General features: G+C 40.6%; 1 protein-coding gene across 1 annotated transcript; it reads right to left on the bottom strand.

Moving 5' to 3' along the window:
• Positions 1–328: 328 nt before the first annotated feature.
• On the bottom strand, positions 329–3655 carry Septin4 (septin 4). Its single transcript, XM_015495412.2, has 2 exons — positions 2071–3655; positions 329–1406 (listed from the first exon to the last, which is right to left on the bottom strand). Exons 1-2 carry the CDS (start codon positions 3653–3655, stop codon positions 1318–1320), a joined length of 1674 nt encoding a protein of 557 aa, XP_015350898.1. The 3' UTR covers positions 329–1317.
• Between the last annotated feature and the right edge of the window lie 8556 nt (positions 3656–12211).

Below are 12211 nucleotides of genomic sequence, written 5' to 3'. Positions count from 1 at the left end.
ACTTGTGCAATGGACAAACTACCCAACCATACCAAGCAGCTCTATATCCCTCCACACCCACTTCCTTCAGAGGACTAGAGGAGGACTTGAACAACGGGGTGGGGCACTGGATGGCTGGAAATAACTTCCCAGTGGCATTCTTACCTCTTCATCTGTCATAACAAAGAAGTAGAAGCCAGGCATTCCCAGGGGGCAGCAAGTGGAATCAGACAGTACCAACAGAAGGGGAAAAAGAGAATTTTACTAAAGATGTCCAGTGAGAATAGGCATAACCTGATCCAAATCCCCACCTATTCCAAGTGGCCCAAATAACAATAGCTAGCATTTACTGAGTGCTCACTGTGGACAAGTTCCATGCTAAGTAGTGAACACAATAACCTAGAGAAAGCCATTATTTCCACATAACCTGTGGGAAACTGAAGATTGGAGAGGTAAAATAACTTACCCAAGGTCATAGTCAGGAAATAGTAGACCTGGGGCTCAAACCCAATAAAACAATCCCAGAATCCATACTTTGTTACCTTCCTGTTTTATCGAGTTTTGCTCCCTCTGAAAGACAGAGCTGCCCTTCTCTATTCTTTGCAATTTATCATTCAGAGGGCTCATCCTGGTTGGGAGTGGACTGGATTCCCAGGGCTCTCCTCCCCAATAACTTCTTCATCCAGATCCCTGGCGTCTATAGTGTTCATGGGACTGGAACTTATGTTGGGCCACACAATGCTCACAAGCAAGTAGTCCCCGATGCTGAGATTTACTCTCTGAGGGCTCATCCCCACCATCCACTGTGACCAGAGAGACCAAGAATAAAAACTGAAAGGAGAATCCTGAGGTCCTGAGGACACTTATGGCTTCTAGCCTTGGCCACAAAACCCACTGATGACCACAAGGAGAAGGTCCATACATACATGGAGACCCTTTCTGGGCAACAGCTATTATATCCCCAGGTCATAGTATTGGGGATTGAGGAGGGTCGAGGAGCCAGAGAGACACATGAATTAGTCTGGAGGCAGCTCTGAAGAAGACTATGAAGCAGGGAGTTTGCTTTGGTGTTTTTTTTTTTTTTTAAAGGACATGATAAGTAGGACCAGGTAAGCCAAAAGGCTATGAGGCTTAAATCATTCTTCATTCCTGCAGTGACTTCTCATTAAGAGGAGAATCTTGAAGATGAAAAAATTTCCAATTCCCAAAGGGATGGCGCTAGTGGTGAATTTATAGGAAAGACAAGTTGTTCCTCTGCTCCTTTAGGTCAAAACCCCAGCAGGGACTCTACTAAAAGACCAAGCTCTATAATAGAGTAAAAAGGCCACCCTCTGCCCCTCAACGTTTCTCACAATGAACCCAAAGGAAGGAAAAGCACAGACCTCTTAGCCACCAGATGATTCGATTCTGCATTTCCTCAGAGACATCTGAAAATAACAGACTGATTATTGCTTTCTTCTGTCTGTGGGATGACACCCCTCCCCCCCATTACATCATCTACCTTTCTAGCTCCTTATGTCTCCACCCAAAGGTGCCCTCAGCCCTCCACTCTCTCCAAGAGGTCCTCCCACTTAGGCCCAAATATCATATTCCCCTTTCCCTCTCCCTTCCTTCCACCCTCCCTCTTCACCACCATTAATGTCTTCCCCCTCCTGTAAGCCCAAGTCTCAAGTCATCTGTGCCCTACCTACTCCACGTTGATGCCAGAAAATTTACCTGAGGCCCTTATTCTTTTCAACAGCCCTTACCAGCCCTCACCCCAGCTCAGTTCTTCATCTCCACTCTCAGGAATCAGCTTCCGATCCTGCAAACCACTCTCTACTACCTTCCATTGAAAAGTTAAGCAGCATTGCCTGGAAGAGTCAATGCCTGACGCCAGGCCCAAGCATCATCATCGAGGTCATTAACTTGGAGCTCAGAGAAGCTGGCAGAAAAGTCATGGAGCATTGGGCTCAAAGATGGAACTAGATTTGACACTGGCCGGAGGGCAGCCCTGAGGCCCGAAATGAAGAGGGGGGCCTTTCCTGCCCACCCCAATGTCCCATCTCACTAAATTGGGGCTGCACTTGGGCAGTATGCTTCTTCACATACCCAGGAAGAAAGCATTAAACCTTTGAATGGGTTGTTTGATGGTGTGCTTGGGGGCCTGAGGCACTTCCCTCAATGGTACCCGACCTGGAGACTCCTTTGGTGATGGTGGTGATGGTGGACTTGCCTTCTCTCTCTGGAACATCAGGTCCTCACAGAAAGGGCTTGAGTCCATTTCAAAAAGGGACACTAAAGGGTCTAGGGGAGGAGGAGACTTAGGCTCAAAATCAGGTGTTGTCGGCCGGCTTTGGGGTATTTCAACTTCAGGATTCAGTAAGGCCCACCATGAGGAGTCAGGCCCATACCTAGGTAAGGACCGAGGGGGTAAGGGCCGAGGGGTCAGTTCCACTTCTGCATGGATGGAGGGCTTTCGGGAGGGTTCTGGATACCTGAGTGCAGGTCCTGGGGACACGTAGATAGTTTCTGGGGGCCTTTGCATTTGCTGCTTATGGACGGGCTCTGGAGTGACAAAGACGAGAGATTTGTGGGGGCCCTCAGACCCTGCTCGAGATGTCACACGCTGAGTTGACTGTCTTTGTGGAGAGATGGTGGCCTTGCGGCTGACCTCACGGCCAACCTCGCTGTCTCGGATTGGGGACCCCATGTTGGACTCCACCTCTGATGACATTATGACCTTTGGAGAATGCTTGGTCTCGGTGTAGGCAGGATGCTTGTAGAGAGTCTCAGGAGCTGAATGTGCTGCTCGGTGTCCACCATCTAAATCTTTAAGGACAGAGAGTTTGAGGGATGATGCCATTTTCATATTCCTTTGAAAGGCCTTGGGTTCTGAAGGAGTTGAGCTGTGATGATCCACTTCTGGCTCTGGGCTAGCGAGCCTTCTATGGACTGTCCGATGGTCTACCACACGGCTGTGGCCATGCTCTGGGCTAGAGGGACGCTTTGGAGGTCTGACCTCACCAACACTAAAAATCTTTCGAGTGGTCTCTGTTTGTATTGCTTCATCCTTTGGATAGGCTGAAATCCTACGAGGAACTCTGACCCCTTGAGGATTCTGGACCTTGGAAGGTGGGTCTTCTTGCAAGTTATGTAATTGCAAGCTATCCTTCTGGTCCATAAAACTTAAGCGACGGGTGGACTTGGCATCGGGGGGTGAGATACGATGGCCAACTTCACGCCCTGGCTTGCTTTCACCACTTCTTCGCATTGCTTCCTCTCTGACTGGACTAAGGTGCCGATGTACACTTGTAGAATGGGAAGCCGGTGTCTGAACTTGCTGGTTCTTTCGATGAGGAGAGTGATGGCGGTGTGCCTCTGTTCTTATTCGGGTCTCAGTTCCCCGATGGAATTGTGCTGTAGAGTGGACATGCCCTGAATGTGGGGACACAAATCGAGAGTAGTCTGATGCTGAATGGGGAGTAGTGGGAAGTGCAGCTTCTAATTTTTGCTGGGGAGAAGGATTCAAAGAGACAGCAGCACTTCGGTGGCTTGAGGAAAGAAGGTACCCATGTCCCCGATGAGGGGTGGAAGTAGTAACCTCAGCCCCTTTATGTGCTGAAACTGCTACCTTGGACCCAGTTTTATTTGTCTTGACCACCTGAAAGACTGTGCCCTTCTGGGTAGATGCCATATTTTATCGCTGGCTTGTCTTCAGGATCCTAATGAAGCCTGAATATTTACCCTCGTTTTTAAAAAGCTGCTGTTCTTGGACTCCCACAAAAGTGGCTGTTGTTCTGTGTGTCTCAAATAGTCCCCTTAGCTACCTTTCTGTCTGATGATGTCATAAAGGAAGAAGCTTCCTATTAAACATCCTGTTGTACATAATTCTTTAGAGAAACCCAAACAGTACCTGAAAGAAAACTGAATTTATCTTTGGACTTGACAGTACCAAACCTTTGGCCAGGTTCTTAAAAAAATCTGGATTTCTTTGTATATAGAGAAGGTTTCCTTACTCTCTCTAGGTTCCAAGAATTTTCAGAACTCATCCAGAGAAATCAGCCTGAAGAGTTATGAAACCAAGGCTACTCAAATCAATCATGCTGGGTTAGTCCCAGATTTAATAAGGTATGTTGTATTGTACAAAGTTGCCCAATTTTATTTGAAACCACACTGTATGTTAAAGTCAAAATGTAGACCTCCAAGTCACATGTGGCAGCACATGCCTGTAATCCAGTGACCCGGGAGGCTGAGATGAGGATCACAAGATCAGCCTATGCAACTTAGTGAGACCCTTGTCTCAAAATTTAAAAATGACAAGGGCTGGGAATTTAGCTCAGTGGTATAGTATTCCTGGGTTTGATCCCCAGTATATCTCCCCCCAATACACACACAAAGATAAAGCTCCAGCAATTTCCAGGTTTCACGGGTGTTTCAGTTGACTCTGGGTTAAAAATCTAGGTCACTCAAGTCTCATATTATTGGTCCTTAGTAGAAGGGATCTGGATTTAGTATCAGTTTCAATTATAAATGACTAATACCTTGGACAAGTTACCTGACTTACCTGAGTCTTAGTTTCTTCATCTGGAAACCACTTCCTGGTATGTGGGTGACACACAATAAACGTTTGGGTCCTTTCTCATGATCCTCTCCTGTCAGCAATCCAATCAGCTGGACTTTGGTTCCTCTTGATTAGAACAGTGACTTTCCAATGTGGAGGACTATTCTGGATAAAAGTCTGTTGTCTTTCTCTCCCTTTTATAGGTCCCTTACCTGTCTTTTGGACATAGACCCTATCATATCCAACATTTCTGTTATTTACTCCAAAGGGTTATCAAGGTAATTAGTGGTCTGCCTCATTTTCTGTGCTCTATAATGACCATTCTCTTCTGTTAAACATTTTTCTTCTAATGAGTTATAAAATTGTTCATTACTAATTATGACATTGATTTTAGTTTTAAGAATTCTAAACCTTTTTTCTCCCCTAAATTCAAACTTTTTTGTAGAAGGAATTGCAAAAAAATGAAATCACCCAAAGAACCACTTTACTATTTTTTTTTTTTTGTACCTGGGATTAAACCCAGGTGTGCTTAACCACTGAGCAACATCCCCAGCCCTTTTAATATTTTATTTGAAGACAGGCTCTTGCTAAGTTGCTTAGGCTGGCTTTGAATTTGTGATCCTCCTGCCTCAACCTCCCGAGCTGGTGGGATTACAGGTATGTGCCACTGTGCCCAGCCCACTTTACTATCTTTTTTATATTTTTTAGATGTTGATGGACCTTTATTTTGTTAATTTATTTATATGTGGTACTGAGAATTGAACCCAGTGCCTCACACATGCTAGGCAAGTGCATTACAACTTAGCTATAACCCCAGCCCCAGTTTACTATTTTAATAAGCATCTTTCCATATATCTTTCTATACACTTCCATATGTAGATATTTATTTATAAATTTATAGGGCCCTATTATACCTACTAGCATAGTACTAGTAGCATTATTCCATAAAGTTGTTGATAAATTCATTCTCTTATTTTTTAAATATTTTTTTTAGTTGTAGTTGGACACAATACCCTTATTTTATTTACTTATTTTTATGTAGTGCTGAGGATTGAACCCAGGGCCTCGTGCATGCTAGGCAAGTGCTCTACCACTGAGCTACAACTTCAGCCCCTCTATTATTTTTTTAAACCAACCTTTTATTGCTGGGCATTTGGCTTGTTTCCAGTTTTTCAAAATTATAAACAACACTGAAATAAACATCCTTTTATGTAATTATATCTTTTTCTCCTTAGGACAATAGTTCTTTATCCTAGAGCGAGATGTGGTGGCACATGCCTGTAATCCCAATGGCTCAGGAGGCTGAGGATCTTGAGTTCAGAGCTAGCCTCAGTAATTTATCAAGGCCCTAAGCAACTCAGTGAGACCCTGTCTCTAAATAAAATAAAAAATAACTGGGGATGTGGCTCAGTAGTTAAGTCCCCCTGAGTTTAATCTCTGGTTCCAAAAATCTTTATCCTGGCCTCTCCTGAAGAGTTTTTTGTATACCTTTTTTTTAGTTGAGTGGACCTTTATTTATTTATTTATTTATTTTTATATGGTTCTGAGAATTAAACCCAGTGTCTCACACATACAAGGCAAGTACTCTACCACTGAGCAATAACCTCAGTCCTCCTGAAGAGCTTTTAAAGGCCCCTTTTTGGGCTGGGGATATGGCTCAAGCGGTAGCGCGCTCGCCTGGCGTGCGTGCGGCCCAGGTTGGATCCTCAGCACCACATACAGAGATGTTGTGTCCGCCGAAAACTAAACAATAAATATTAAAATTCCCTCTCTCTTTCTCTTTAACAAAAAAATAAATAAAGGCCCCTTTTCTACCTCTACTGAAATAAATCAGATGGTGGTAAGCCTGAGCATCAATATTTGTTAAAAATGCCTCAGATGATTCTATGTACAATTATGGTTAAAGACCATTGTTTTAAGATAAAGACCTCTGAATTCTATTCAGGTGGTGCATGAACCAGCAGCCCAAGTGCCACCTGGGAGAGTGATAGACAAGCAAAAGCTTGGACATCACCTCAGACCTCAATTCCAGAATATACATTTATTTATTTATTTACTTACTTACTTAATTTATGCCAATGATAGAAACCATGGCACTATAGCTCACTATATACTGAGCTACATTCTCAGCCCTTTTCATTTTTTTGAGACAGGGTCTTGCTTAGGTTGCCCAGGCTTAAAACTCATTGAACCCCATCCCTATCTCTTCATCTATTCTGTGGTTTTAACCTATTTATTGTCTTCACAGAATGAGTTCAAACCTGCGATCCTCCTGCCTGAGCCTCCTGAGTGGCTAGAATTACAGACATGCAACAAAATCCATATTTTAACAAGATTTCCAGGTGATTCATCTATAAGATAAAATTTGTGAAGTGCTGGTCTAAATGGTATTTCTGGATCAAAAAACATTTACATTTAAAATACACTCAAAAATCTCTCTGTAGATAAGTGGCACCAATTCATATCCCCAACACAGATGCTTGATTCCCCCCTCTCCCACCAAACTTAGATCTTACCGATATTTTTCCTCTTTAGTTATCTTATTTTAATTTACATTTTTGATTATCAGTGAAACTAGACATCTTTTAATACGCTAACTGGTTACTTGTTATGCTTCTTTTTAAAAAAATATTTTTATTAGTTGTTGATGGCCACCATTTTACTTGTTTATTTATAATGCAGTGCTGAGATTCTAACCCAGTGCCTCACACATGCTAGGAAAGTGCTCTACCACTGAGCCACAACCCCATGCCCTTTGTTATGCTTCTTTTCTGAATTGCTCTTTGCATGTTTTTCCATTAAGGTGTTTGTCTTTTTCTTAGAAGTTATTAGATCTCTTTGGATATTAGGAATATAAACCTTTTAGTCATACAATATATTGCAACTCTATCATTTGTTGACTTTATCCTCATTCAGCCATTATTTTATATTTTTAATTAGTTAATTAATTTTGTAGTTGTAGATGGACAGAATGCCTTATTTTGTTATTTTTATGTGGTGCTGAGGATCGAACCCAGTGCCTCACACATGCTAGGCAAGTTCTCTGCCACTGAGCTACAGCCCCAGCCCTTACATTTTTAAAAAATCTATTTTTTAGTTGTAGGTGGACATAATACCTTTATTTTTTTTTTAGTTGTCAATGGACTTTATTTATTTACATGTGGTGCTGAGACTTGAACCCAGTGCCTCACACATACTAGGCAAGTGCTCCACCACTGAGCCACAACCCCAGCCCCCAATACCTTTATTTTTATGTGGTGCTGAGGATTGAACCCAGTGCCTCGCGCTCACTAGGTGAGCACTCTACCACTAAGCCCACCACCCCAGCCCAAAATTTTACATTTTTATATAGTAAAATTTTAAAATCTCTTCACTTTGAACCCACTCTAAGATTAATAAAATTGTCACATATTTCTTAATGTTTATGTATTTATTTTTAATTAAAAATTTTTATTAATCAGACATATTTTTTTGGTACAAGGACTCAGCTTTTATGTTTTTCCAAATGTTTGGTCAGATATCCCATTATCATTTGTTAAATTATCTAACTTGATATACATTATTTAATATTCTAAATTCCCAAAACTTTATACTTTAGTTCTTTCTTTGGACTCTTTTTATATTATATAAATATTCATTTCTATGTTGATGCCATACTGTTAATTATTGAACTTTACACTATTCCTAAGTATGTAGTAGTATAAATCCCTACTCTTGCTTTTCAGTATTGCTTCCATCAAACATTTATAAAGTCCTTTTCATTTATAAACTCCTACTCCACTATTGCCCTACTTTATTTAATATTTAATGTGGGGCTGGGGATGTGGCTCAAGCGGTAGCGCGCTCTCCTGGCATGCGTGCGGCCCGGGTTCGATCCTCAGCACCACATACCAACAAAGATGTTGTGTCCGCCGAGAACTAAAAAATAAATATAGAAAAAAAAAAATATTTAATGTGGCTATAACAAAGTATCTAAGTCTTGGTACTGTATGAAGATAACAGATTTATTTAGTTTTCAGTTCTGTTAATCCAAGAGGATGGTGCTGGCATCAGCTTCTGGTGAGAGCAGATAGTGTCATGTAGTGGGAGCACATGTGAGGGGGATCAGTGTCAGATGACAAGAGAGAAAGCAAGAAGGCTAGCCAAGAAAGCTAAATTCACTTTATATATCAAAACCTACTCCAGCAGTAACCAATCTAGACTCACAACAACTATCCCACTTCAGGACACAAGTTGGTGCCCTTAAGGGCCTACTTTACTAGGTCCCACCACTTCCCTAGGTTCCACCACCTCTCAATACCATTACATTAAGGAACAAGCCTCCAGCACATGAAATTTTGGGGAACAAATCATATCCAAGAATAGCAACTATACAATTAACAGTCTTAATTTAGAGAGTGGGGTTTGCTTACTTAACTTCCACAGGACCATCTTATTTCTAAGCTCTTTCTTGGGGATACCTCACTATAACCCACTTTTAACACCAACATGTATGAGTAAAAAACAAATCTGAAATGTCCTAATAATCCTAGTTTTCCAAGGGTGCTTTAGAGATTTAATTCAGTAGTTAGCCAATGTTTATTTTTTCTTTGCTTAAGCAAGGTTGCTTATTATTTTTCTAGTAAGCCAATCTTTATCTACTGTGTGTCTGGAACTTGTTACATGTCTGCTTTCCCATCTTGAGGAAAAGTGAAGGACTCAGTATGTTACAAAAAACTCAGCATCAAGCCCACAGAATAGATGAGGAGATAGGAATGGGGCTTAAAGAGTTTTAGTCTGAATTTAGCTCTTATTTAACTTTCATAATCATACTTTGAACTCCAATCATGGAAGACTACGGTTTAAGAATACAAAATTTGTTTGCTCCAGTATGATCCTGGGTAGGTCATGGGAACTTAAGAAGCCTCCCCTAGAATAATAACTTTTAGTGGTGTTGTGAAGATTAAAAATAATTGTCCAGTTAACAAATATTTGCTGAGCACCTAATATATGTAAGTGGCAATAACTCAGTGAACAACTTAGACATAATTCCTGGCCTTATGGAATATGGTCTATGTGTGGGTTGGGAAAAGGCAGGCAGGCTACTAAGGAAGAATTTCAGAGGTCCCTAATCTAGACTAAGCTTCAGGGACTTCAGAAAATCTCTTTAAAAAAGTAAAGTGAAAGCTAAAACCAAACAATGAAGTAGTTAGTTGAGGAGAGGCATATTCTAGTCAAGAATAACATGTGCCATACATTTGAAGAATTGAGATAAGTTTCATATTTCTAGAAGCAATGGGCAAAATTCTGGACAAGGAAATGAAACGATTATCTTTGTACATAAAAATATCATTTTACAAATAAAAATAAATGAAAAGATTGTTTTGGAGAAAAAAATTAGAGTACGAAAGAAAGTTTTAAAAATGCTTTTACCCTACTTCCTGTCCCCTGGCTTTGAACCTTCCACTGGATTCCCATGTTTGGCCATAGTTTTATAATCCCCTTGCTCAGTTTCCATCCTCACTTCCTTCCAGTCAACTCCCTTGTTGGGAACAACTTACCTTCAGAGTTGTAAGACTGGCTCTTTCTCATGATTCCAACCAAAGTCCAAATATCCCTTCTTTAGAATAGTTTCACCTGAACACCTGACCTGATGTTAAGTTGCCTCCCCTACAGCATTTACTATTACTTTTAACCTATTTATTGTCTTTATAGCATTAGTTCAATATTGGGTATATCAGTAAGATACCTGAAATATAAGAGATAAGATAGCTTGTAATAGAGGTCTGGTCGTACACTTAAAATACAAATCTGAAATTGTTAGTCCATAGGTGTTAACTGAAATCATGGGAATAAACCATGTTGCTTAGGAGGAAAACTTGCAGTGAAAAAAGACAAAGGCAGAGCCTGTAAAGGAGGGTGAGGTGAAGTCACGAGAGAGAGAGAGAGAGAGAGAGAGAGAGAGAGAGAGAGAGAAAAGAAATAACAGTGTGCAACATCAAGGAAGCTAAGAGGACAGACTGAAAGAGAAACTGACAATGCGGTCAAAGTGACTGAGGAATTTAGGAATATGGAAGTCACCAGTAACCTTAGTGACTGCTAGAGAATGGAAGGAGTAGAATTTGAGTGGGTTGAGAAGAGTGGGAGGTGAGGTACTAAAGATAGCAGATGTAGACAAGAATGTTTCAAGAATTGCTGTGGGAGGAGAAGGATGGTATAGTAGGTAGAAGGAAAGGTGGGATCCAGGGAATACTTTTTTGCCGCAGTCTGGCTGGGCATAATCATTGCTGGGGCCCCTTCGGCTGTGGCTCTCAACACTTTTTTAAAGACAGGAAAATCTAAGTGTGTTAATGCTTATGAAAAGAAGCTAATAAAGAAGAAAGGTTGAAGCTACTAAAAAGAGAAATGCTAACCTCAGAAGGAAAACCCTGAGTGGACAGAAGATGAGATTGACCTAAGGATAGGAAGAGGGATACTGCCTTTATTAAAACAGGGAGGAGAGTGGAAAGAATATGTACAGTCCAGTATTGACTGCTTTACCTACAACAACTTCTGTTAATTATGTTTGGAGTTTTGGTGGCAGGAAGCTGAGTTAACTCCCACCTGAGGGCTTATATATTCTCTGAAGTCATCTGTTGAGTATTGATAGGAAGTAAGAGATGACAGTTTGAAATAGCTGATGAGTGAAAGAAGCAGCATACTAAAGAAACAGTGGGACTCCCATGTGCAGGAAAATTGATTAATATAAATAAAGCAACTGGTATATAATAATTGCTCTATAACCAATAAATAATATCTATCAACATTATGATTACTAATACTGACCACTATTTTTTACAGTCACGGGCCAAATAAAAGAATTTCTGTGTGGGTAGATTACAAGCCTTATTACAGGGAGTTGGTATAGGACCTATATCCTTGATGCATACTAACAGATAATAACATAAGTCACCATTTATCATTGTATATCTGCTATTAGACCTTATATTTTTACTTATGTTGGTTCTGAAAGACTATGTATTATAAATATCTGTATTTCTCAAAGTATTATTTATAAATGAATTTGTTTTCTGGTGGTTTTTCTGCTGGATACAATGGCAAGCAACTGTTTTCTTGCTATAAAATAGCCAAACAGACTTGTACCTTCCCATTTTATCTGTACAAGGCAAAATTTCTGGGCACTATTCACAATAGGAACTATTCAGTTTTCACAAACAACAGGCCTGCTACTTACTCACCAAGGCAGAACAAAATGCTAGCTGGTAAGTGCTGCAGTGTAGCACATAGTTTCCAAGAGAGGGTCTACTCATATATGAAGATTCCAAATGGGAGGTAATGAAAGATATAAACCCTCTAAAAATCAGGCTAGCTACACATAGGCCAGGAATCAAAAAGAGGCTAAGCTAAACAAAACATTGTGATTAGTATTACCACAATTTCATTCTTGTAGTACACTAATGATGTGAGATTCACAATCAAAAACACATGGAGAAGATGTTGTTTACCTTGAACAGTTCAAAAAATCTTAGCATTTTATTGTTATCTCTTACTAAGTTACTTCTAGCTGGAATGGGAATAGGGCAATCCCAGCCAAAAGGTTGGGCAGTGTTTCTGTGATAAAACAGGGGCAACTGGTACCAGCATATATGAAGGTAGCTGCCCAAGTGCCAAACCCTGTAACAGAAATATATAGCTGGAACCTAAATGGTA

The sequence above is a fragment of the Marmota marmota genome, unplaced genomic scaffold (assembly GCF_001458135.2).
Source record: "Marmota marmota marmota unplaced genomic scaffold, marMar, whole genome shotgun sequence".
In the NCBI taxonomy this organism is placed as follows: domain Eukaryota; kingdom Metazoa; phylum Chordata; class Mammalia; order Rodentia; family Sciuridae; genus Marmota; species Marmota marmota.
The sequence above is the reverse complement of the archived record's forward strand: the minus strand, read 5'-3'. Positions and strand labels throughout refer to the sequence as shown.